The sequence below is a fragment of the Fukomys damarensis genome, unplaced genomic scaffold, assembly GCF_012274545.1.
Source record: "Fukomys damarensis isolate Sample0158 unplaced genomic scaffold, DMR_v1.0_HiC HiC_scaffold_9, whole genome shotgun sequence".
In the NCBI taxonomy this organism is placed as follows: Eukaryota; Metazoa; Chordata; class Mammalia; order Rodentia; family Bathyergidae; genus Fukomys; species Fukomys damarensis.
Window position 1 is genome coordinate 39,567,675 of NW_022900921.1, and position 25,670 is coordinate 39,593,344.

The 25,670-nt window shown below is 39.3% G+C and overlaps 1 protein-coding gene and 1 pseudogene across 2 annotated transcripts in view; one reads left to right on the plus strand and one right to left on the minus strand.

Annotated features, from left to right (window-relative positions):
* Positions 1–689: 689 nt before the first annotated feature.
* On the minus strand, positions 690–4,052 carry LOC104872042 (annotated as a pseudogene).
* Positions 4,053–12,999: 8,947 nt separating this feature from the next.
* The window catches only part of Anapc1 (anaphase promoting complex subunit 1), an 82,108-nt gene continuing 69,437 nt past the window's right edge, over positions 13,000–25,670 (plus strand). The window contains exons 1-9 of one of the 2 annotated variants that reach the window (XM_010638180.3): positions 13,000–13,230; positions 14,454–14,690; positions 15,741–15,902; positions 20,698–20,749; positions 21,060–21,160; positions 21,762–21,844; positions 22,936–23,009; positions 24,741–24,886; positions 25,082–25,302. In XM_010638180.3, coding sequence (XP_010636482.1) covers positions 14,478–14,690; positions 15,741–15,902; positions 20,698–20,749; positions 21,060–21,160; positions 21,762–21,844; positions 22,936–23,009; positions 24,741–24,886; positions 25,082–25,302 — 1,052 coding nt within the window. In that variant the 5' untranslated portion in view covers positions 13,000–13,230; positions 14,454–14,477. Of the gene's footprint in view, positions 13,231–14,453; positions 14,691–15,740; positions 15,903–20,041; positions 20,138–20,697; positions 20,750–21,059; positions 21,161–21,761; positions 21,845–22,935; positions 23,010–24,740; positions 24,887–25,081; positions 25,303–25,670 lie in introns of those variants that run through there. The other variant, XM_033761684.1, reaches the window with a different exon arrangement.

Consider the following 25,670-nt stretch of genomic DNA (forward strand, 5'->3'; position numbering starts at 1 on the left):
AGGGACGGCCCCGCTCCGAGGCTGGTCCCACAAGGAGGCGAGGAGGAAGGGAACGGGCGGGGCGGAGGTGGAGGGCGGGGAGGCCCTGGCCTGGGGCAGGCCTGGCGTCCCACTCGGAAAGGGCTGGGGGCGGGAAGGCGGTGAGTGGAGGACGCCGAGGAAGCCCCAGACCCGTGGGCTTTGCCGACTAGGGAAACCCTGGCAGCGACGTTCCTTAGTTGGTACCCTGGGCACAACTCGGCCCTCTGATCCCGCACCCCTTTCGCTCCTCTCTGAGCACCTCCAGGAAACCCAGACCGAGGGGACCGAGGAGCGTGGAGGGGCTCACTACCGCCAGAGCAGGATTCCTAGAAAGAACTCTTCTTCACCACTTGCCAAAAACAAGTCGAAAGAAGTGAAACTCTTGGAAGGAAAAGAGTGTCAGTGACAAAAATGGAGAGCAGGAATGAAAGTCCACAGCCTGTGTGGAGGATCCGGTCCGATAAAGCAGCAGGGGAGAAAGTGAATCACAACAGATATGCACCTTTACTAATAACCGCAACAATACCTTACAGTTACACAACTTTCTTAAAGGAAGCGCATTTACAATGAAGGCATTTCAGCCGGATGGTGTCATTCTTCTGCTCAAACCCTCCTAACTTCAGCGGCCAGTTTTCTCTCTTCCTAAGAGGTAAAATCCTGCTGGTGGCTTACACGGTCCTAAGTGACCCTGTCCTTTTTCCTCTCTGACACGCTGGCTTCTTCAAGCAGTCCTTTGACCCCTGTGCCGCAGCTACTTCCTGATTTGGCTATAAGGAGAAAAAAAGATTTATCACTTAAACAGAGCAGAAGCAAAAATCAGCTTGGTGTCAGCTCTTCGCATCTAGGTCCCACGGTGTGGCATGACCCCGACTAGAGGGACCAGATGAACAGACCTTATGAGCTGTGAGGACGAAGGAGCCCGCAGCTGTATCCCTGGCGAAGGAGCAGATGGAGCTGGGATGGAAATTTTACACTCAAGGGAAGTTTGGAAGAGGAGAAACTGCCTTGCAGCACTCTCTCACAAACAGGGATATCAAACTGCCTCAGGGATGAAACTTGGGTCCTTGTGCTTGCGAGGCAGGTGGTGGAACCACTGAACTAAATCCCTGGCCCCCAAATCGCTTCCTAAGGGCTTCTCACAAGGCCTCCTGTCCCTGCTCCAGAAAGAATCCCAAGGCCGGGCACCAAGCCTTGGGTCACACCGTGGTGACATCTTGCATTCAGGGTACAGTTGCCCATGAACAAGATCATCCGGCCATCTCAGAAACTCTCTGTGGAGTTCCTTGCTGATGCTCACATAGGCCAGATACTCTGGCACCTTAAGAATGCTTTTGGTTTTTTCAAACTTTATGATGAATTTTATTTACAAAGCAGTTTGATTTTCTTGTTTTACAAAAATATGCAAAACGTGACTCTTAAAAAGAGTCTTCTCAGACTTCTCAGACTCTTAGGAACTACTTTTTAAGAACCAAGGGATCAAGGGGTTGGAACTCTCAGGTGGTTTCTTTTTTTCTTTTCTTTTGGTAGGGGGATCGAACTCTTGTCCTTGCACTTGTAAGGCAGGTGACGGAACAACTGAGCTGAATCCCTGGCCCAGGTGGCTTCTTTTTGAGAGCTGTAAAAATGGCACTCATGGCTGCTGTGTGTCTTCTCTCAGAATACCACAGAGACTACTTTACCATGTTCTCAAGTAGGCAAATCCCTCCAGCGTACCAACGTTTGTAACATGACTGAAAAAATGCTCATACTGGAAGTTTCCTTGATGGAAAATCTTATTGACAGATTTCAAGAAAAGATTCTGTCCCGCTGGCACTCTTGACAAAGCACATTGAGCATGTGTCCCAAAGCCATGTCATCTCAGTTGTCCGTGACAGCTCTAAGCTTAAAACAGACCAACACCAAATACAGATAGTATGGAGAATAGCTTTACTGGCACAGGGCAGAAGCTTCAGATCAAAACTTTTTGTAATCTTGGGCTTTGCTCTTGAAGATTCTTTCTGGGATTTGCCTCCATCCCGAATGGGTAGTACCATGTAGCACATCAGGTCAATGACATTCTCACTTGTTATCCTGTACTCCCCCAGAGCAAAGTGGCACATCACCAGCTGAATGATGTCCTTAGATGCTCCAAGGTCCCCTGTCTGGCACTTGTGGCTGAGAAAGTGATCCTTGGAGAGCTGCCAAATGATGCAGGCTGCCTGTTGCCTTTTTATATGGGCCCTGATAGGTAATCCTATCAGTGGGAGAGATTCTTAACCATTGCCAAGTATCCATCTTCCATGGCAGACAAATTTTTGTGAGTTCTTTGTCAAGGAATTCTAGGGAATAGAGCAAGTCCCATCTTTTCCTGCCCAATTTAAAGCTTTCTAATACTTAATAGATTTAGTGAGTTTTGCTTTAGTGACTAAATGTAATGGATTTTTTTCCTTTTGCTGAATCATCATCATCTGAACTCGTGTGTTTTTTTCTCTTCTATCAACTACTGTAGTTTCCTTTTTTCTGTATGTGTTTATTACTGTATTACAGTCAGTTTCCACATTATCATATATACTTGATACATCATCAAGAAGAACCAGTGGACCTTGGTTTAGAGCACTAGAATCTTGGAAGGAAGGTGGCTCTGTGCTATTGACATACTGGAATGCATTCATGAAGAAGACCAAGTTAGTGTAATGAACCACTTGGCTTTTATGTGTAGCATGCACTTCATTATCCATCTTTATGTATCGGAAGATATCCTTCATTCTATACACTATATCACTAGAGCTTCCTCTTCCTTTGTTCATCTCCCATTCATGTCTCATTCCAATAACATTCAAATATCTTACTGAAGTTCTCCGAAGGGTCCATATCTGGGATGATTTTTCAGTCAGTCCTTCTTTACATACTTTTGGGAGCTAAGTTTGCTGGGTGATGTTAAATCAGATGTATCTTGCGACCTTAATACAGATTTTTCTATTTGAATAGACCCAGTAACATAGTTGATATAAAAATTCAGCTGTTTTGTTCATGATTATTGATTATTAGAGGAACTACAGCACAAAGAAATAATTTTCTAAAGCAGTTAACAGAGATTCTTGCTCTTCAAGCATTTCAGCTTCTAATAGCACCTCCTTGAGGCCAAACCCATTTGCACCACTATTTCAGGGAAGTGTCTCAAAAACCTACACCTTTCCCTACACCTTTAGCCCTTTTCCTATTTCACATTGTCAATTATCTCATTAGAATCTTATGTACTATTATAGTTTTTCACACCAGAGAAACTATTTGGTATTTACACATGTGTGACTTATTTATTTCACTTAGGAGTATATCCTCAATATGTATCCATTTTCCTATCTGTCCAATGTGTTGAAGCATTGTTCTGTAACCTTTAGTAACAGTTCCTACTGGATCACCCAGGAAGAGTTTCAGATTAACTCCTTAAAATTGGGTTTGTTTATCCTGTAAATCATTCCTAAATGCTGACAGAATAATGCTGACTTCTCTCTGTACCACGAAAGTACCCAGTAGATGAAACTCACATGAATGGCTGTGGTCCCAGGGACATTCATGTACAGAAACAGGCCATAGACTCAAGCTCTGCTTTGCTGACCTCAGCTTTAAAAAGTACCCAGTAGATGAAACTCACATGAATGGCTGTGGTCCCAGGGACATTCATGTACAGAATCAGGCCATAGACTCAAGCTCTGCTTTGCTGACCTCAGCTTTAGATGATTCTAGGTGTCAGCCATCTGAGCCTAAGGTCCCAGGGGAGAAAGAGAGCAAAGATCATCCAGCTCCCTGTGTCCATAACATGGGCTGATCTTGGGGAGAGCTCACAAACACATCATAGATCAGCCTCCCAGCAGTGATCTGGTTTGCATTCTGCCCACTGGTGTATGTCTCATATAGATGTCAATGTCAGCCTGGTAGAGGGTGCAGGCATTGATCAGCCATAGCTTGGCTTCCCACAGGTCCTGGAGGACCAGCTGCTGGGTTAGGGTTATAGTTGGGGACTCACTGTCACCCTGAGCTGATTTGGACCCCATGAGCAATCATGGTTGGACTTCTGCTCAGTCACCGCCACCATTGCCTGAGTGGGGCAGGAATGCTTTCTGCTTTTTACAGATGAGGTCTCACTACATTGCCCAGGCTGGCCTTGAATTCCTGGGCTCAAGTGACCCTCTTGACTCAATCTCCCCAATAGCTGGTACTACCAGAGTGTGCTTCTGTACCTGGCTACAGGTGTCTGAGTTTTTAATTGAGGCCTGCCTTGTACAGTACTGTTCTAGTACTCTATTGATGAATTGATATAGGAAATAATATCAGGACCTCTAAATATGATATAAGGGAAATATTATGTATCCCAACCTGTTAGATGTCTGATACACTAAGTTTGTGTTCTCTAAAATGGAAGAATGAATTCTAGGAACAACAGAGGTTAAGAGTAGGAAATATTTATTGAGGGGGAAGGGTACAGCTCCTGAGAGGCAGCAGGGGCCTGAAAGTGGGCTTCCAAGGACCCCACTTCTCAGGGGAAATTTTATAGAGCACAACCATGTGGTTATAATGTGGGTTGCAACTATGATCAACCCACAAGATTATAAGTATAGTCACTTAGGTAACTTTGATCCAATGGGGAGGCAAGTGTACATGGAAGGAACAAAGAACTTTCCAGAAAGGGATGAGTTCAAGGGTCTTGGTCACCCATCAGGTGACTGATGTCTATCTAGATTTCATTAGACCAGGTGTTGCCACTTATCTTAGGTCTGGTCATTCTGTCTGTCTTGAGGCCTGACCTCCAACAGATGTGCCTCCAGCCACAGTTGTAATGTGTTTTTACCTTTGCCCTGACCCTCTTGTGGGCCAAGCCCTGTCTGACTGCCTATAATATTCTTGCTAACTTAGCTGTCTATAATTGTGTGACATGCCATCCCAAATATAGTGGATATAAAACATAGGCCATTAGACTCATGGATTTTTGTGAGTCATAGATTTGAACAGAGCACAGGGAGCTGCATGGTCTTTGCTCTCTTTCTCTCCTGGGACCTTAGGCTCAAATGGCAGACACCTAGAATCATCTAAAGCTGAGGTCAGCAAAGCAGAGCTTGAGTCTATGGCCTGTTTCTGTACATGAATGACCCTGGGACCACAGCCATTCATGTGGGTTTCATCTATGGGTGCTTTTGTGCTATCACAGCAGAGTTAGTTGTGACAGAGATTATGTGATTCACGAAGGCATATGATATAGCTCTGGCACCCCCTGCTGTGAAGGTTCATTCACACCCGGAGCTGATGCCTACTCTGAGAGTTGGAGACAAAGGTTGTAGGTTGCCCCATGTAAATAAGGCTTGTCTATGGCAGCTTCTCTGTAGTTGGAAGTCTTGCAGAGCAGCTCAGGGCTCTAAGAGTAAGCATCCTCGTGAAGAAAGTGGAAGTGGCATGAACTTTTATGACCTACCCTTGGGGTCATATGTCTCCGCTTGACCATATTTTCTTGGTGGAAGCAGTCACAATCCTATCCTCATGAGAACCACAGACTCCAACTCCTGATGACTCAAGGGTCAAAGAATTTGCAGCGCTGTTTAAAAAAATCTGAAAATACCAAAGTGAACTAAAATATGGGATATTGCACCTATAGTTTTAATTTCACACTTACCATGTATCCAAATGACACTGCAAGTTAATATCCCTAGTTATTCAAGTGATTGAAATATGTGAAGGGAAATGTGAAGAGGAAATAAAAAAAGTGTTAGACCCCATATTATACAAGTATTTCTGTATTTATAGGCTCTCTGCCTATAAATATAAAAACAAGCTATATTTGTGCACTTTCATTTTTCTTTTTGGTACTGGGAATAGAACTCAAGACCTTGGTGCTTGCAAGGTCACTGAGCTAAATCCCTGGCCTGTTTGTGTACTTTCGATTGAGCAGTGTTCACCTGGAACTCATACTCTGATGCAGTCTTTCTTGGATCAGCTTGAAGTTGTATGTTGCAAGCAGGAGCTCTGACTATTATTATCTAAGGAAAACCGGGAGTGTTGAGGGCTTGTAGCAGTGTTCATCTGGGGGCTAAGGAAGATCATCTGCACTGACTGAAGTATAGAAGGACCACAACCAAAATAAAGTGGAATTATGACCACAATCTGTGCCTCAAGCATGTTCCATGCACCAGTGACAGGACTCGAGATTTTCAATTAAAGGCCCTGGTGGGAGCATGGCAGATCACATGTAAGATGATACCTATTTGGTCTTTAACAGTGCCATTCTAAACCCACAACCTGCTCTCCTTTGTCTTCCTAACCACTGTCCCCTGCACTTCGTCCCACAGTTGTAGCCTATAATTAACTTCTGCAGCCATGTGGACCCTCAATTCACAGCTATCCTCAATCCACTTTAATGTGGTGCAGATTAACTACCATCTAGATTGACCTCAAGATACTCTGTGAGTGATTGTGCACCACAGAATGGCCTTATTGTAGTGTCAGTGGCAGAGAACCATTTGTTCATCACCACTGCTCAGAAATAGACTGAACACCTGCTCAATTCCAGGTAGAAGACAAATGCCTGGGACGTATCACTGAGACAGTGCATGGCAGTTCCATCAGGGAACCTCTGGCTCATGGACTGCAGTACCAGTGAAGGCTGGAACACTGTAGCTTTCACTTACCCAGCATCCACGCTACACACCTCCAATAATTGCACCCTGATTTCCTTTAGTGAACTCCTATTTCTTCCTATCCTTCAGCCTGGAGGGGGAGCTCTCCCTGCTACCTTAAAACCATTCTCTGTCCCTCTTCTCAAAGTCTGGTTTGGATCTTATATCATCAGATTGTACCATCCCTGCTTGCTATGGCCATCTACAGACTTCTGGGTCTTTCCCTTTTATTCTTTTTTTTCTACTTTTATTACATATAGTTGCAATACATAATTACATTCACTATAGGGATTGATACATGTATATAACACATCTCAATTCCCTCCCCCACTCCATTTCATTTTTCTAGCATCAGACTCATGTATAAGACCTTAAAAGTTAATTATAATATATTGGAAACCAGACTAAGAGGCCAAAGAACATACAACATGTGTAGGAAAATTGTACTAAGTCCAGGTACACTTTTAGATACATTGTCTACACTGCATTACAATACCTTCCCCCTATTCCTAGACCATAGCCAGGCTCAACTGCAGAGCTGTCTGGGGGTTTCACTGAGACCAGGTACAAATCGTCTGTCTCACTGTTTTCAGTAAACAATGTCAAGAAGCTGGTACAAATCTCCCTGAATCTCCTCAGACCCATGATTAAAAAGCAACATTATTAATCAATATGATTCATGCTGTTGGCCAGAGGTCAGTATCATGCAGGAACCCATAGCCAGGCTCAACTGCAGAGCTGTCTGGGGGTTTCACTGAGACCAGGTACAAATCGTCTGTCTCACTGTTTTCAGTAAACAATGTCAAGAAGCTGGTACAAATCTCCCTGAATCTCCTCAGACCCATGATTAAAAAGCAACATTATTAATCAATATGATTCATGCTGTTGGCCAGAGGTCAGTATCATGCAGGAACTTTGGCAAAACAGGTTAGGCTAATTCTAGGCCTGCTGGAATTAATCCTCATAGTACATTAACTTTTGAGGTTGTTACAAAATGAAATGGTACAAGTGAAAGACTCCATCAGTGACTGGAAGTAAAATTATCTAACTTGCACTTTTTTTTTTTTTTTTTTTTGGTGTGGGTTTGAATTTAGGACCTTGCACTTGCCTGGCAGACATGGCACCACTGAACTACATCTCCAGCTCCTAAGTCCCATCCTATTAGAAATTGGATAGTACAATATAAAGATGCCCCTTGGTGTATTGAAAAATATATGGAAGACAATTGTTGAACTTTTGTGGTTTCTTGGGGAAATGCTATTGTAGATGTAAGAGAATCCTCCTAGTTCCCTGGAAAAAGTATGAGAAATGCAAATATCTAAACATTACAGTTTGTTAGAAAACTGAGATGGTGTATGTTTTCACACTGAAACACACAGAGGAGGTTCCATTGTTTCTCATCATAATGTGTTATGGAACCAAGAGTCTTGGTTGTGGCTGGTATGGAACTGAGAGTCTGGGAACACTGTACGACATGTTCAACCGTGAGGTCACACCAGAAGGCCAAGTTCTTGTAGTTTTTAGTGTGTGATGATGGAGCACATATGGAACTTCACATCAGATACTGAAAAACAGATTGGAAGCACTGGTATCCAGCTTAGATAATTTATGTGTAAGTGGGAGGAAAAGCAAAATCAAGTTGCCTTTAAAAGACTGTGATCATCACAGTCAACCACCTACAGAAATTACAAATATTGCACTATATAGGCAACTGCATGGGAGTGGGGGGAGTGAATAACAAACCGCAAGAATTTGTGTGTAGTCCTTGCAACTTTTGGAAACCTCAGAAGGTATAGATAAGATGCTTTGTTTACTATGCTGAGCAACCACTGGGATGTGTGAGTACCTAGACAATGGAGTTCACTGGAGTGCTGAGGCAGTGCTTTGAAGAATCTATCATCAGCGCGTATTGAAGGCATGAGTGTCCAGCAATGAAGGGGGAACAGACAATGGTTGTAGGAGACTCCATTTAGCACGCTGAAGAGCAGCATGAGAAGCATAGAAATCCACATGCCATGGTTTACTGGGCAACGGAACTAATTTATAATTGATTGGGAAACTGCACTTGATGCAATTAGTTGTATTTCTTTCTTTCTTTTTCTTTCTTTTTTTTTTGGTACCGGGGATCGAACTCGGGTCCTTGCCCTTGCAAGGCAGGCCACTGAACCGCTGAGCTAAATCCCTGGCCTAATTAGTTGTATTTCTGTTTCTCAAATCTACATGCTCCTAGAATCTTTGTGCTTTCCCTTCTCCTATAACCTACTTGCTAGATTACTGTAGCTTAACTGTACATCTTGGACTTGGTTTCATGAGGGCACCAAGTTTGTTACTTTTCCTTTTATGTATTGTTTTTTCCTCTGGAATTAATTAGTAATTTTTCTGGTTTGTTTAGCTGTGTTTTCTCAGGCTTCTAATTCAGCCCTCAACTCTTCATTAGAGTAAATCTCTATTCAAAGACATCATTTCAGAAAAGTCAATTGCACTTTCCTGAATATGTCATTCCAGAAATCTTTGTCTTTTTCTTTACTCAGAATTGATCCGGGCCTTCTTACTAAGCTGTATCACCAGCAATCTCTTTATTTATTTGTTTTGAGACAAGCTTTAAAGATCTCATGAAGTTGCTAAATTGCTCAAGTTGGGCTTGAATTTTGTAATCATTCTACTTTAGCCTCTCAGATTGCTGAGATTACAGGTGTGAGACACCATGCCCAGCAACTTGTTTTTATTTTTTAAACTACTTTCCTCTTTTCCCCTCATTGAATTTATTGGTACAGTTTAGGGATACAGTACAGTTACATTCATTATTGGGATCTTGTACCTTTACATGACAGGTCTTGGTTCTCATTTTTCTCCCCTTGTCCCTGCCCTCACTTCACCCTCTTCTCCCCTCCCTTCACCCTCTTCTCCCCTACCCATTTACAAACACTTTATTTCCATTTTTTCATTTTCTCATATTTTTTTCTTTTCCCTTATTACCTTTCCCCTACCCTTCCCACTTTCCCTACACCTTTAGCCCTTTTCTTCCTATTTCATTGCCAATTATCTCATTAGGTTCTTATGTACTATTATAGTTTTTCACAGCAGAGAAACTATTTGGTATTTACACATGTGTGACTTATTTATTTCACTTAGGAGTATATCCTCAATATGTATCCATTTTTCTATGAATGAATCTAATTTCTCATTCTTTATGGCTGAGTAGTATTCCATTTTATAGAAAAAGCACATCTTCTTTATCCAGTTTCCAACTGATGGGCAAAAGGGCTGTTTCCAAGATTTAGCTATTACAAACTGTGCCGCTATAAACATAGGTGTGCATATGTCACTGTGATATGATTCTTTTAAGTTTTTTGGAATGATACCCAGCAGAGGGATGGCTGGGTCAAATGAAACCTCTAGTCCCACCTCTTTGAGGTATCTCTATATTGATTTCCATAGTGGTTGCACTAGTCTGCACACCCACCAACAATGGAGAAGGGTTGCTTTCTCTCCACAACCCCACCAACATTTGTTATTGTCTGATTTCTTGATAGCACCCATTCTTTGTAGGGTGAGGTGGAATCTCAGTGTTGTTTTCATCTGCATCTCTCGAATGACCAGTGATGTGGAACATTTTTTCATATATTTACTTGCTGCTTTTACTTCTTTGTCTGAGAAATGTCTGTTCATTTCAGATGCCCATTTTTGAATCGGGTTTTTATATGGGGGGGCTGATTTTCAGTTCTTTATATATTCTGGATAATAGTCCTTTGTCTGAGGACCAGCTGGTAAAAATTCCTTCCCACATTGTAGGTTGTCTTTTAGTTCTGTTGATGGTTTCTTTTGCAGTGCAGAAGCTTTTTAATAAGATGAGATCCCAGTTGTTCTTTCTGCTAGTTCCTGTGCTACTGAGGATCTGTTCATAAAGTCTTTTCCTATGCCAATGTCTTCAAGAGTTCTGCCTAACTTATCTTCCAGCAAGTTTAGTGTTTCTGTTTTAATAATTAGATCTTTAATCCACTTGGATTTTAGTTTAGTGCATGGTGAAAGTAAGGGTCTAGTTTTAATCTTTGGCAGGTTGAAATCCACTTTTTCCAACACCATTTATTAAAGAGGCTATCTTGCCTCCAGTGAGGATAGTTGGTTCCTTTTTCAAAGATAACGTAGCTGAATGAAGCTGGAGTTTTGCAGTTGTTTTTCTATCTTCCAATCTGTTCCACTGATCCTCAGGTCTGTTTCCTTGCCAGCACCATGATGTTTTTATCACAGTGGCTTTGTAGTATAGTTTCAAATTGGTTATTATTATACCCACTGCCATGTCTCTGTTGCCTCGTATGGCTTTTGCTATTCTGGGTCTCTTCTGATTCCAAATGAATTTTTGGATTGTTTTTTCTAGTTCTGTGAAATATAGTGTTGGAATTTCAATTAGCATTGCATTGAATCTGTATAGCAGTTTTGATAGTATGGCCATTTTCATTATGTTGATTCTTCCTACCCAGGAGCAGGGGATATCTTTCCATTTTTTTATATCCTCTTCGATCCCTTTTTTCAGAGTGCTGTAGTTTTCGGTGTAAAGGTATTTTGCTTCTTTCATTAGATTGATTCCCAGATACTTCATTTTTTTGGATGCTATTGTGAAAGGAATTGTTTCCCTAATTTCTCTCTCAGTGAGTCTGTTATTTGTGTACAAGGTGGCTATTGATTTTGGGGTGTTGACCTTGTATCCAGCTACTCTGCTAAAAGTGTCAATTAAGTCTAGAAGTCTTTTGGTGGAGGTTTTTTTGGTCTTCAATGTAGAGTATCATATCATCAGCAAATAATGACAGTTTAACTTCTTCCTTTCCTATCTTTATTGCTTTAATTTCTTTCTCTTATCTAATTGCTATGGCTAATGTTTCCAGAACTATATTGAAGAGGAGTGGTGATAGTGGGCATCCTTGTCTTATTCCTGATTTTAACGTAAAGGTTTTCAGTTTTTCGCCTTTTAATATGATGTTGGCTGTTGGTTTTTCATAGATAGTCTTTATTAAGTTGAGATATAGACCATCTATTCCAATTTTTTGCAGGGTTTTTATAATGAATGGGTGTTGAATTTTGTCAAATGCTTTTTCTGCATCTATTGAGAGGATCATATGGTTTTTGTCCTTGACTTTGTTAATATAGTGTATTACATTTATTGACTTACGTATGTTGAACCATCCTTGCATCCCTGGTATAAATCTGACTTGGTCAGTATGTATGATTCTCTTGATGATCCTCTGTATTCTGTTTGCTAGTATCTTATTCAGGATTTTTGCATCTATATTCATTAAGGAGATTGGCCTGTAGTTCTGTTTTTTAGTTCGGTCTTTTCCTGGGGTGGGAATCAAAGTGATACTTGCTTCCAGGAATGAATTTAGAAGTATTGCTTCCTTTTCAATTTCATTGAAAAGTTTAAATAGTAGTGGCAGTAGTTCTTCTCTACATGTCTTGTAAAATTCAGCAGTGAACCCATCAGGACCTGGGCTGGACATTGATCTGCAGCCTTGTGAGGTATGAAGAAGTAGCCCCATATGTCATGCTTGAACTCCTGATCCACAGAATAATATAATAGATGTGTGTTGAGTCACAAAGGTTGTAGTAATAAAGGAAACACCAACTTTGCTCTTATGTGCATAACTCTTAAATACAGTACTGTGATGTATGACAAAACATCAAACTACATACAATATTGTACAATCAGCAAAAATGAAAGCACTGTACAAAAGATACAGTATGTGTACTGTACAAAAGAAGACATTGAGGCTGTAAGAAGATGTACAGAACAATGGCAAGTCCTAAGTAGCCAGTTTTAAGTCCGAACAGTAGTTAAACAGGGAGGTCGTTAAAACGAAGAGCATCTGTATCCTAGGTCTTACAGGTGTAGTGCTGTACAGGTGAACCCACAAGCAGGGAAGGGTGTATGCACCTGTGTCTTTAATCGTGAGTGGCCTGAGGAAGTGTCTGTGAACTCAGGAAGCTGCACATACCCACACCTTTCAACTTTACAGCGGGACATCAGCGTGCACCACACAGAAAAAAATCAAGCTTCCTCCCTCGCCCTTTCCTTTGGAATCTATTTCCACTTGGGTGAAGGGGCTGAGGCGAAACCAGCCAGAAGCCACCTAACTTAGGAAGCAGTTAAGGACTTAAGGACACGATCTGGAAAGACGAGGATGCATGGGAGGTTCAGTCACTGTACCGACTTCAGCAGATTCCACTTCCCCTTGTAGAACCCGGGCAGTGCCCAGAAAGTGAGAAGAACCCGGATCAACTGTAGTCTGCGCAGCCTTCCCGCAACTGCGCAGGCGCCAGGGCAGCGGGACACCGCCCTGCCGCGAGGCAGCACGGGAAAACAAAGATGGACGCGTCCATTTGAACGTCTTGCACGCTTGACTGTCGGTAGCAGTTTGCGGTTGCTCCTGTCCATTCTTCCTCCGGAATAAGGGAGGGAGAGGGGATGAGAAGCTGTGGCGCCCGAGGAGTCATCGCGACCGATCTGCCACTAGGTCCCCGCGCCTCCGGGGAGCAGCAGGGGCTAGCTGCGCCGGCCGCGTCCCGAGTCATACAGGTGCGTGCCGGCCCACAGCGCTGGGTGGTCTCTTGCGCTTCCCTAGATGTTCATTTGTGTCGGAGGCCAGTTGGAGCCCGGAGATCTGGAGGGGCGGGAACCGGGGGCGGGGCCTGAGCGCCTGCATAGCCGAGCCGGCTTCTGGCCTGCAGGCTGGGCTTTTCGGGGTAGGATACTGGTCTCAGAGCCAGGCACGACGTCCCATGTAGGGCCCCACCTTCTAGTCCCGCAGTCTCTGAGCAGGTTTGCAGAGGCTCAGCTGTAAAGAACCTGGGGAAGCTCTGCCTTTTGGTGGGGACTCCACTTAAGGTTCCTTATATGAATTTGGGTTTCCTGTTTTTGACAGGATAGTGCTTGTTCCTAGCAGTCAGTATTGACATTTTGATTTACGGCACGTTAATTTAGTACCGGCGTGTGTAGCTGTTTAGTTTGCTCATAATAATGACACATTTATAAATTTTTGGGGTACCATAAAAATATTTCTCCTTAATCAGTACAAAAGATATTGTACTGTGAAAATAGTACTAAAATTAATTCTGTAGTTTTCCCTTAAGTGGTAGGAGAATATCGTTACAAACTTTTATGACACAAGTTGAAATCAGAAGTTTTAAAATACTTGAATCTTGTTGAATAAAATATGGGAGGCCCAGCTGAATTTTGAACTTTTTGTAAGTTTTACAAGGTACTTTTTTAGTTGTCTCAAGTTGAACTGTTTAATTAATTACATTTAATTAATAACATTTAATTTACAGTGAAATAACTTTGAGGTCTACCTAGGAACTACAGAGGCTTCGAGGTGTTTGTGCAACAAAGAAAACACCTAAAAAGACCTTAAGAGAGGGCCGGGGATTTAGCTCAGTGGTTTCACTGCCTGCTGCAAAGCAAGCATAAGGTCCTGAGTTTGATCCTGGTCCAAAACAAACAAACAAACAAAAAAGACCTTAAAAGAGAAATCTAAGTAAAATTTAGTTAACCCCATTTATCTTAAATGATGTTTTTCAATTTCTGTGTTTTAGGATTACCGCTTAAATATGAGTCCATGAAATCGATTTTCAAAACGTAGATGTATCAGAGGCAAAGCCTGCTATCTCCACCTGTATATATAGAAATGTGTGGAAAGTGTATGGACATATTTCTCCTATAGTTCATTCACATCTCTGTCGTAATGAAATGGTTTTGATTGGACTTTAGAAGCTGATCAGAATGTGTTTCAATTTATACAGAAATAATGTTGATATTTGGAACCCATGTCGAACTTCTATGAAGAAAGGGCAACAATGATTGCAGCCGGGGATTTGCAGGAATTTGTTCCTTTTGGTCGAGACCATTGCAAGCACCACCCTAATGCTTTGAACCTTCAGCTTCGCCAACTACAGCCGGCCTCTGAATTATGGTCTTCTGATGGTGCTGCTGGCTTGGTGGGATCCCTTCAGGAGGTTACAATTCACGAGAAACAGAAGGTTCTATTAAGATTTCATTTTATTTTTGAAACATAGAATTATATAATTTACTTTTAATTTAGGGCTAAACAGATGTAACTCAGAAATGAGTTTGATACTACTTCTAGGATAAAGGTTAAAGTTTGGTAATTTCAGTCAGTACTAAAATAATGAGTTCACAATTACAAAGTCTTAGCTGCTTGTTCAGACTTGTGGCTTTGTAATGAGAGTCAGGTTCTGTACTATGATAATGGTTGATTTTAAACATCTTTTCCTTTGCTTCATATGTAGGGACCAGATTTTATGTTCATTTAATTAAATGGCAGAGATTAGAGATGGTCCCTGCTGAAAAACACATATTTTTAGAGGAGGAAAGAAATGTCATGTGAGAAGGTAGAGTAGTAGTTCTTAAATAAAGGGATGAGGTGCTTGCAAAGTCAGTCCCTCCTGTCTTTTTGTTTTCCCCAGTGCTGGTGATCCAACCCAGGGTGTTGCTGAGTGCTAAGCAAATGCTCTACCACTTAGCTACACCTCCAGCTCCCTCCTGCATTATTAAATTTTCATACCCCTTTGGGATATGATTGGAATGTATATACATTAGTTAGAAATTGAGATCTTTCTTTCTTCCACTTATTTTATGGTTGGGGTAAGAGAAGGAAGGTGAATATATATGCAGCTGTGAAGCAGAGAAGTCTTCTGCAGGGTACAGAACTCTCCCAGCAATCCTCACCTGTACTTCGCTGTCCCCTGTCTGCCTCCTGCATGCTCCTAGTATGATTTTTGAATCTCCCAAATGTGTGATTTCATTTTTGATCCATAGATACAAGTTTTATTTGTATTTTTGGCAGGGTAACATAGAGATATAAAACACTTACTGTAGAGCATTCTTGTTCCTGGAAATCATCTAAGATATAATTTACCCATATACTGTATTCTGCTGGTCAATACACCAGACCTCCTAAGAGTGTGACTCGGATTAAGTCTTATCACAGGCAAATAAATCTTGGATTCAGACTATTGAAAAATAAAAAAAGAATACTTGAACATATCTTCTATATGTTAATTTTTAAGGAAAGTTGGCAATTAAGGAAAGGTGTAAGTGAAATTGGAGAAGAAGTGGACTATGATGAAGAGCTCTATGTGGCTGGAAATATGGTGATCTGGAGCAAAGGAAGTAAAAGCCAGGCACTGGCAGTTTATAAAGCATTTACAGTCGACAGTGCAGTTCAACAGGTGAGTAGATCTGCATTTCAACATTACGTGAACTATTTAATACAATTTTAAAAAATCTTTTGTTTTAAAATTTAGCAGAAATAATAAAATATAGTATAAACATCTGTGCAAAGCTGGGTGTGGTTGCACATGCCTATAATCCCAGCAATCGGGAGGCTGAGGCAGGAGGATCGCTGTGAGTTCGAGACCAGCCTGGGCTACATAGTGAGTTCCAAGTCACTCTCAACTACACAGTGAGACCCTGTCTCAAAAAACCAAAAATGAAAACTAAAAAAAAAAAAAAAAAAAAAAAAAAAAAAAAATCTGTGCAGCTGGGTGTATATATTAATATTGCAGTGAAGGTAATAGCAGGACAATAAGAATTTTATTTTATATATTTTTGTTTTCTTTACTCTGTCCTTTCTTTGCTAATGCCACTGCTGAGTACTTCAATTGTTATTGTCAACAAAAATGTATAAGGTGTTAGGGATGCAGAAATATTTTTCAACACATGACTATTATAATTGATTACAAGATATTAAATAAAAATTGTTGGGCTCATAGCAATAATCAGATAAAGAAAAGGAACAATTTCCTGCCATTGCAGTTGACTGTTACACCTCTTTTCACAAAATTGGTAATTAGAGGGAAGGAATTAAGCACTTGCTATGTCTTCAGGAACACATGCAGTTCCTCTCCATTTGATGAAAGAAAACTCTTACTTGAAGAAGAATGTCCGCTAATACTCATAAATATAGAAGGAATAGAGTCTGTTTTATAACTTCTTGTGTGATAATTGATTCCAGAAAGATTGTAAATTGTTACTAACATTCTTGCATGAAGAGTATATCACCATGACACAAGGTGGCGGTATGGCACAGTGTGGCACTGTGTAACTTGATACATGTGAAGGAACTAAGGTACCTCTGCTTTGGAGTTACCTTTTTATCTTCACCTCAGCTGAGTGATTGAGTTCTTGCAGGACTGCTGTGTACCTTCAGATGTAACACAGAATCAAGTATATGATGTCATCCACTACATTTTCTTTCCAGAAATGCTTAACCTGAATTTTTAGACCTAGCTTTCCTGTTTATAGGAACTTTGAGGACTAGAAGATCATGTAAAATAACATGAGATGAGTGGGTTGGAGGTCTAGATGAGTTAGGATGGCTGAAGGTTTATAAAGGTTAAAACTGGCTGATGGGAATTTATTGTCTTCTTGTGTTACTTTGCCATAATAAAAAGTTTAAAGAAAAAAAACTATAAGGAAATTAATAAGTAGACAAGTCCAGAATATTGGAGAGTCTGCATTCTGATCTCTTTAAAAAAAGTTATGGAGAATCAAAAATTTGATGAAAGGAGAGCAGAACTGACACCACCAAGTACGATATGTTTCAGCTTTGTAAAATGAACATTGATTGACTCTTGGTTCTAGAAAACTGGCTATAAAAAGACATGTTTGATGAGAAATTAGGAAAACTGAAAAAGGATTGGATATTACGCGATATTTTTTCTTAGGATGATAGTTCTGTGGTTTTATAGGACAGTGTCTTTATTTTTAGGAAATACATGTTAAAGTGTGATGATATATGTGCAATTTATCTACAAGTAGAGGCCAGGTGTGACATAAACCTGTAAACTCAGCACTCTGGGTAACTGAAGAAGGAGAACTGCAAGTTCAAGCCAGTGAGATCCTTTCTTCAAATAAAAAGTAAAGAGGCTGGGAATGTAAATCAGTGCAAAGACCCTGAGTTTAAAATTCCCAGTACTGCTAAATAAATAAATTAGTTAGTTTACAGATAGTCAGCAACCTCCTCCTCAATCCCACAAGTGCAACACATAAACAGATATGGTAAAATATAAGTGACTGTTGGATTGTTGTGAAACAGATATTCCCTGTATTCACTTTTTTGGTTTTGTTTTTTATTTTTTGAGACAAGGTCTTTCTGTGTAGTCCAGGCTGGCATTGAACTTACTAGGTAACCCAGGCTGGCCTGGAACTCACAGCGATCCTCCTGCTTCAGCCTCTCAAGTGCTAGGATTGTATTTACCTGTCTTATTGAAAGGTTTTTGGATAAAAAATTAGGGGAAAAAACAAGTGCATTTATAGTAGGTGAATTAGAGGATAGGCTGTTGACAAGAGGTTTTTGGAAGCTTTGACTAATACTACTTTCCTTATATATAAATGCTAAAACCTTTGTATTTGGATAGTGCTCCCACTTCCCTTACATATTTCCTGATACGCATAGTACTGTATGCACTGAAAAGGAAAAACTGAATTATTTGAAATTTTGAAAACAGATATGAAACCATTTTTTGTCTAGGAGTGTTGAAGCCAGTGATCTTGAAGATAGCATTTTCCCCATCTATCCCATGTAATTAGTATAGAAGGGGAAAATGGATTTGATGATAACCAAATAGTTCTTTGCTTATATGTTCCCATCTTCATTTTTCTAAGGAATAATTGCCTATTTACTAAGTTCCATAGATATTTAGTTACCTCCTTTATTCTAAATCTTGAATTACCACTGTTTTTACATGTAATCATAAGATTTAGAATTTCAGTCCTTTGGTTTAGAAAATACATTGTTAGTGTTCTTGCTAATTTAGAGAAAGATAATGATACCAGGGATGTGTGACTCAGATTCCATTTATTCATTCTTTGATTTATCCGACTAGTGTTAAGTGTTATGCTTCAGTATTGTGCTGGGTACTGGGGCTACAAAGAAGAATATACAGTTTTTGGCGCTGAAAGGCTTCTGTGGCCTAGAAAGGTAGACAAATCAGCAGATAAAATGCTTTTTTTGTGGGTTATATAAGAACAGTGTGTCTGCAGTGTGGCCAAAGGACAGAGTACTGAAGGATGGGTTTTCAGTGAAGATGCTATTTTGAATTGGAAATTGGTAAAACAAGCATTTTAAGCAGAAGGAATTGTAGCAGAAAGGTTTATGGAGAAATGAGACTTTTGCCTAGTTCAGAATGGTTGCACAGAGGTTGAGAGTGTGGACAGACCCAAATGGGTACTGAGTAGGTCCAAACTGAAGGGCCTCATATGTAAACCAAGGAATTTGGGTTTTAAACTGTATGCAGAGGGGAGCATACCAAAGGTTTTAAAATGGAATGAGATCAGTTTTGTAGTTGGGGGCATTGTCAAGGACACTTTTTTGGTAGTTCTGTTGAAAGATTGGTAGTTCTGTTGAAGATTTGTTTGAAGAGACAAAATTGTGCAGTATATGAAAGGAGTTCATGATCCTTTAATATATCAGGGTTATAAAGAGATATATATTTAACTTTAGAAACTGAGAGACCTGGCATTAAAAGGGAAATGAAACTATAATAGATGCAGTGTAGAATTTGGAAATTTGAGATTGGAGTACAGCTTCAATGCATGTTTTCTTCATGAATTCTTATTTGCTAGAGTGCTGCTGTTAAAAACTTCTCCAACCACTGCTGGGCATGGTCCCGCATGCCTGTAATCCCAGCACTCGGGAGGCTGAGGCAGGAGGATTGCTGTGAGTTCGAGACCAGCCTGAGCTACATAGTGAGTTCCAGGTCAGTCTCAACTACATAGTGAGACCCTGTCTCAAAAAACCAAAAAAAAAAAAAAAAAACTCCTCCAACCAAATGATAAAAAGCCAACCCAATTCAGAAATGGGCCAGAAGACTTCAATAAACATTACTCTAAAGAAATTGTACAAATAGCTAATTAGTACATCAAGAGATGCTCAACATACCAGATCATTAGGCAAATTCAGAATTTCAAGTGCAGTGAGATACCATATCATAACCATTAGGTTGACTATTACTTAAAAAAAACAAAATACAAAAAACAAAAAGAACCCAAAACAGGTATTGGTGAGATTGTCAGAAATTACAACCCTGCAGTAGTTGTTCAGAATATAAGAAAGCTGCTGTGGAAAACAGCTTTGAACCTTTTCAAAAGGTTATATGTAAGATGACTGTATGATTCAGAAGTTCCACTTCTAGGTACAATAAGTCTCCAACTTACGAATAACTTCCATTCCAGTTTGTAAGTCAGATTCATTGGTAAGTCTGACAAAGTGAGTCTTACATACCTTTGACACAGATATACAATGTACATTGTTTTGAGCCTCCTAGCAGTCCCCTCCACATCACCACTGCTTTTCCTCTTATTTCAGACATCCTGGGCTCTGGTTGAGCGCTGTACTACTGTACCCTATCTCACTGTACAGTAAGCACACAGCAGTACACCTGTGACAGTGTCCAGGAGACATGTGAGCTACTTTGATGATTTGCATCTATGAATGATTGTAATGCAGGATCTGTTCCTATCTGTGAAAGTTCACAACTGAAATGTTCATAAGTTCGGGTCGTACCATATATACACAAAAGAACCGGAAATGAACTAAAGAGATAAAACTTGTATACCAGTGTTCATAGCATTATTCACAATAACCACTAGGTGCAACCCGGCAGATTAATGGATGAGCAAAGTGTGGTATATGCAAACAGTGGCATATTATTTAAGTTTAAAAAAGAACAAAATACTGACACATGGTACAACATGATGAATCTTGAAATATATTAAGTGAATTAAAGCAGCCACTATGGGACAGATATATAACTCTACTTCTGTGAGGTGCCTAGCATAGGCAAATTTATAGAGGCAGTGGGATGGACAGGCTGGGGTAGGGCGAAATTTACTGTTAAGTAAATGGCACAGAGTTTCTGTTTGGGATGAGGTAGAAGTTATGGAAGTGTATTGTGGTGAGGGTGTTAGTTAAGACTTATTTCGATGCAATTTTCTTAGGTGAGCATTTTGTTTGGATTTTAGGCATTGTGGTGTGACTTCATTATATCACAAGATAAGTCTGAAAAGTCCTACGGTAAGTGTTTGAAATTTTCTTTCTTTCTTTTTTTTTGTGGGGGGTGTTCCCCAGGATCAAACTCAGGACCTTACACTTCTGAGGCAGGCGGTGGCACCACTGAGCTAAATCCCCGGCCCTGAAGTATTATTCCTTTTATGATAATTCTAAATGTTTATCTCAACTTTTTTTTTCCATTCAAAGTAGATACTAATAATAGTGGCTTAACCTAAGTGCTTTTTATATTGTGTATTAAAGAATTTGTACTGTTAGGATTGAGCTCTTTAGGGGGGAAAAATCCCATAAATCTTTTTGTACTCTTTGTTTTCAGGTAGCCATGAAGTAGAAAAATGCATATGTATATTGCAAAGTTCATGTATAAACATGCATAGCATAGAAGGAAAGGATTATATAGCTTCTTTACCATTTCAGGTAAACTTGGATGTTTTAAATTTTTTTGTGTGTTCTTAAACTTATTATAAACTTAAACTTATAGCTTTCTTAAACTAATTGGTTTCAGTGAAATGGCTTAGTTTCTTAAGTCTTGTAATCAAGAATTTTGTTTTGCAAAACATTTATTGGTCTATTTTAGATATATAATGATAACATTCATCATAGGAAACTTGTACCTGCACATAGGCTAGGGATGTAGCTCAGTAAAAGCTCCAAGTTTAATCCCCAGTATTGCAAAAAAAGAGGTGGGGGGGTTCTATTAAGTAAGACATATGAACAGTCCTAGTCTCTTTCTTGCTGCTTATCATCTTTTTAATGCCTAGCACTATTGTAAAAATTGTATTACATTATTTTGATACTGATACTAGCCACTGGTGGGAGTTTCAATTGAACTTCTCTTCCTAGATTTTATCTTAGAGTTGCTTGTTAGAGCTAAGTTTTAAAAAATAATTATCACTTTACCTCATAAAACTCTTGAATTGAAAGAAAATACAATGTTCTGACATGTTTCCTAAAAACATTTTATTAAGCAAGTATAGGTTTTTTTACCTCTCTCTGTTTGTGTCCTTTTGCCTGGTAGGTTGCGAATGTTTGGCCCACTAAATATGGATTGTTGTTCGAACGAAGCACTTCTTCCCATGAGGTACCTCCAGGTCCACCCAGGTACTCATTCAGTTCAGAATATTATTACCTGGGCTTTTTTAGTGTTGTTTTTGAGGTAACATTATTAACCTAAAAGTTCTGTTAGATCTCAGTACCATGCATTTACAAGCTGTATTCATTTGACAATTAACTATCTGTAGTTCTTCCCTCCCCCATAGTTAATTGAAAAATCAAGTTTTATATATGTGTGTATATGTATGTATGTATTTTTTGGTACTGGAAATCGAACTTGGGTCCTTGCGCCTGTGAGGCAGGAGGCGGCACAACTGAGCTAAATCCCTGGCCTAAGTTGTTTAATATTAATAAGATTGAATTCTTAGCTCCATATTTTCATGGTGCTACATTGGGTAAATCATTAGAGATTCTTAGCTTCAGGTTCCTCATCTGTTACAGAAATACTATCATTGATCTGTTAGGATTTACGTGAAGGTTAAAAAAGCTAAATATATGTAAGTTTTGTCAGAGAGTAGTACTGTGTGTATTGGGTACATAGTAAATGGTAGAAGCTTATTGGTGGTGTGTTTACCTTGTCTCCCTCTAAATTGTGAGTTCATTGAAAGCAGGAACATAATAGTACCAGTCATAGTGTGATAGACACTAAATTTTGAGGAAATGGTGTATTAATTTTAATCTGTTTTGAATAGTCTTTTCCCCTCCTTTTTAAAAAATTGCTGCTTTTAAAAACAAGAATTTCATTTGTGTGAAATATTTCTTCATAAATGTACCCTTTGTAAGCAGGTGTAGGAGGCTAAATGTCATTCTTACCTGAAAAAGACACACAGCCACCAAGAGAGTCAAAAAGAAAAGATGACCTTATGCCCAAAACTGTGGGTTCTGTGATGCAATGAGATTACTGCTTGCAGATATTCCCTGGTTTCACTCTGTGTATGTATAAAATTACTGTAAGAAGAGAGATTTCTAGGAATGAGATACAAGGTACTATGTAAAAAGCTTGGATGATTATTTTTTGAGGTAGTAGATTCCTACCTTTTGTAATCTGGAGAACTCCTTTCTAAGGAAAAGTGTAAAATTCATGCACAAACCCAGTCATCTTGTGTCAGTGTTTAACTAATACGTATTTATCTCACTAGAGAACCTTTACCCACTATGTTCAGCATGCTGCACCCACTAGATGAAATAACCCCACTTGTTTGTAAATCTGGAAGTAAGTGCATTTTTATATTCGTTTTATAGCTCTTCTTCTCTTTTTACTTGGGAGTGGGAGGGAAATTAAAAAGGAGCTTATAAAACTGCTTGTTTATAAAAAAATAAGAATTTAAGCATGTTATATAACTTCTACTATAAAATAAATTAATATTAATGCAAGAACTTCTTGAGTGTCATATTAATTGGTCAGCAGTTGTTAGTAAAAATACAGTATATAAATCAATGAGGAATACTGATTTATTAACCTACCTATAGATGAGCTCTGTTCCTTAATAATTAATGATACTTGAATGAAGAAAGATTTATTTTTTTGGAAGGAAGAAATGTAGGCCTTTATGCCTATATTGTGTAAATTTTAGTATTTTTACTTTCTATACTCATAATAACATAATTTACTGGGGCTCAGAACTTTCATTATTTCCTACAAGTATTTTTAGATGATTATCCTTACATTTTAAGTCTGACCAAACATGATCGGTAATTATAAATAATGAGGACTTAAATCTGAGGAAATATGTTCTTTGACATTTTTATTTTTAGAACTTTAGCCCAAGTTCATATTCTGAAATACCACTGAAGTTCTTATCTTCTGTTTCATGAACTAAATCTAGCCTTAGGTTGTTTTTGTAAAGTTTATGAACTGAGTGCGATTTTTATCTTTTTGAAAGGTTGTAGAAAACAAAGATGTGTTAGGGTCAGTATGTGGATCGCAAAGCCTAAACTACTTACTCTTTGGCCTTTCATAGAAAAAGTTCATTGATTCTTTTATATTATATTGGTAATAATTACAGGCAACCTAAATAAACATATTAGAGCCTGTGATTAAATGGTATAGAGCCATTGTTGATTGTGTTTTGTAGTAATGTGTAATGGCCTCAGGAGTTGCTTATTCATAATGTAGGATATTAGGAACAGTAGGATACACAACTGTTAAATACAGTATGATTCTAATTTTGTAAAAGCCTGTGAAAGAAGCTGGGAGCACTGGTGCACACTTATAGTCCCAACTAGTCAGGGGGTGGAGGCAGGAGGCTGGCATGAATCCAGGAGATTAGGCTATCTGGGAAACATGGTGAGACCCTATCTCAAACAAATCAAAATCAGGAGTATTAATAGGAGTGAGTGATAATTATTCCTTTCAAACGTAATATTTTTATAAAATAATTTATGTGGTTCAATATTTTAACTGAAAAGGGAAGCATTTTTAGGAAGCTGTCAAGTAAGTATATAAAAACCAATCCATGGTATTTTAGAAGTAAAAGCTAAACTCAGTAGGCAAAAAACTTATTTTACAGCTCTAACTATAAAGTAGGAAAAGTGGTATACTGTTAAGCACTGCTTGATTAGTTATTATAGAAAACAGAGTTATACAGAAGGAAAAAACCAGTAAGGAAATCAGGCTTTGCAAGTAGCTGAAGGCAGTTTATAAGTAAGTTGGTTGTTGAAGGAGTCTGATGAATTTAATCGAGTCAGCGCTGATATTCAGCATTCAATTGCGTGCATGTAAAGTTGAAACTTTAAATGTTTTCATCTTTAATAGATTTTAGAGAAATTGATGTCCAAAGTAATTTTATTAAATATTCAGGGTTAATTACACAATATTTAATGGTTTGTACTTTAATTTAATTGCCTTGCTTTCTGTATATCTTGAGGAATTTTAAGAACTTGATTCCTACAGCTCAGTCTTATGAAACCCATTGTTTTATGCCTGATTGTTTCTATTTTTAAGGTCTTTTTGGTTCATCACGGGTACAGTATGTTGTAGATCAAGCCATGAAAATTGTGTTCCTCAACATTGACCCTTCCATTGTAATGACCTATGATACTGTCCAGAATGCGCATTCCGTGTGGACTCTCCGGAGAGTCAGAGCAGAGGTAAGGGTAAGGCCATTCCTCCTTAATATGAAAGGTAGTTAATGCTGAACACTGTCACATGTTTGTGGATGAATCATTTGTGCAATAGACTGAACTTACAAAAGAAAAAGTATTGTGTCCTGATATCTACCCTGCATTCTCACAAGAAAATTGCTTTTTTATTCTTACTATTTTTTCTCTTCATTTTTACTTAAGGAAGAGAATGTTGTCCTAAAGTTCTCTGAACAGGGAGGAACCCCACAGAATGTGGCCACTAGCAGCTCCCTCACAGCACATCTGAGAAGCCTGTCCAAAGGCGATTCCCCTGTGGCGTCACCTTTCCAGAATTACTCCTCCATTCACAGCCAGAGCCGCTCAGCCTCCTCACCCAGCCTGCACTCTCGGTCACCTTCCATCTCCAACATGGCGGCTCTAAGGTGGAAGTGTCTCCTTGTTTTAAACGCAGTCCCAATCAACAGATGCCTTTTGTAGCTTTCTCTTAGGTTTTGAAGGATTTAAAATTTTTGTTGACAAGTCTTGGGTATTTTTAGGGGAAATAGCTATAATCCCAATTGTGCTAAGACTTCTAAGAAGTATACTGTGTCATTTCTCTTTGATGAGTCATATCCAGAAGCTGCTTGTGCTGTTATAGCATTTTTTTTTAATCAGTGTGGCAGCAGTTTGTTGGGTATTTCAAAAATATTGTGATAGTTTTCTTTCGCCTTAATTTATATTAGTTTTTCTGTTGATCATTGATAGCTGTGTATCTTCTGATACATGTATATATCTTTTTGTGATTTACATA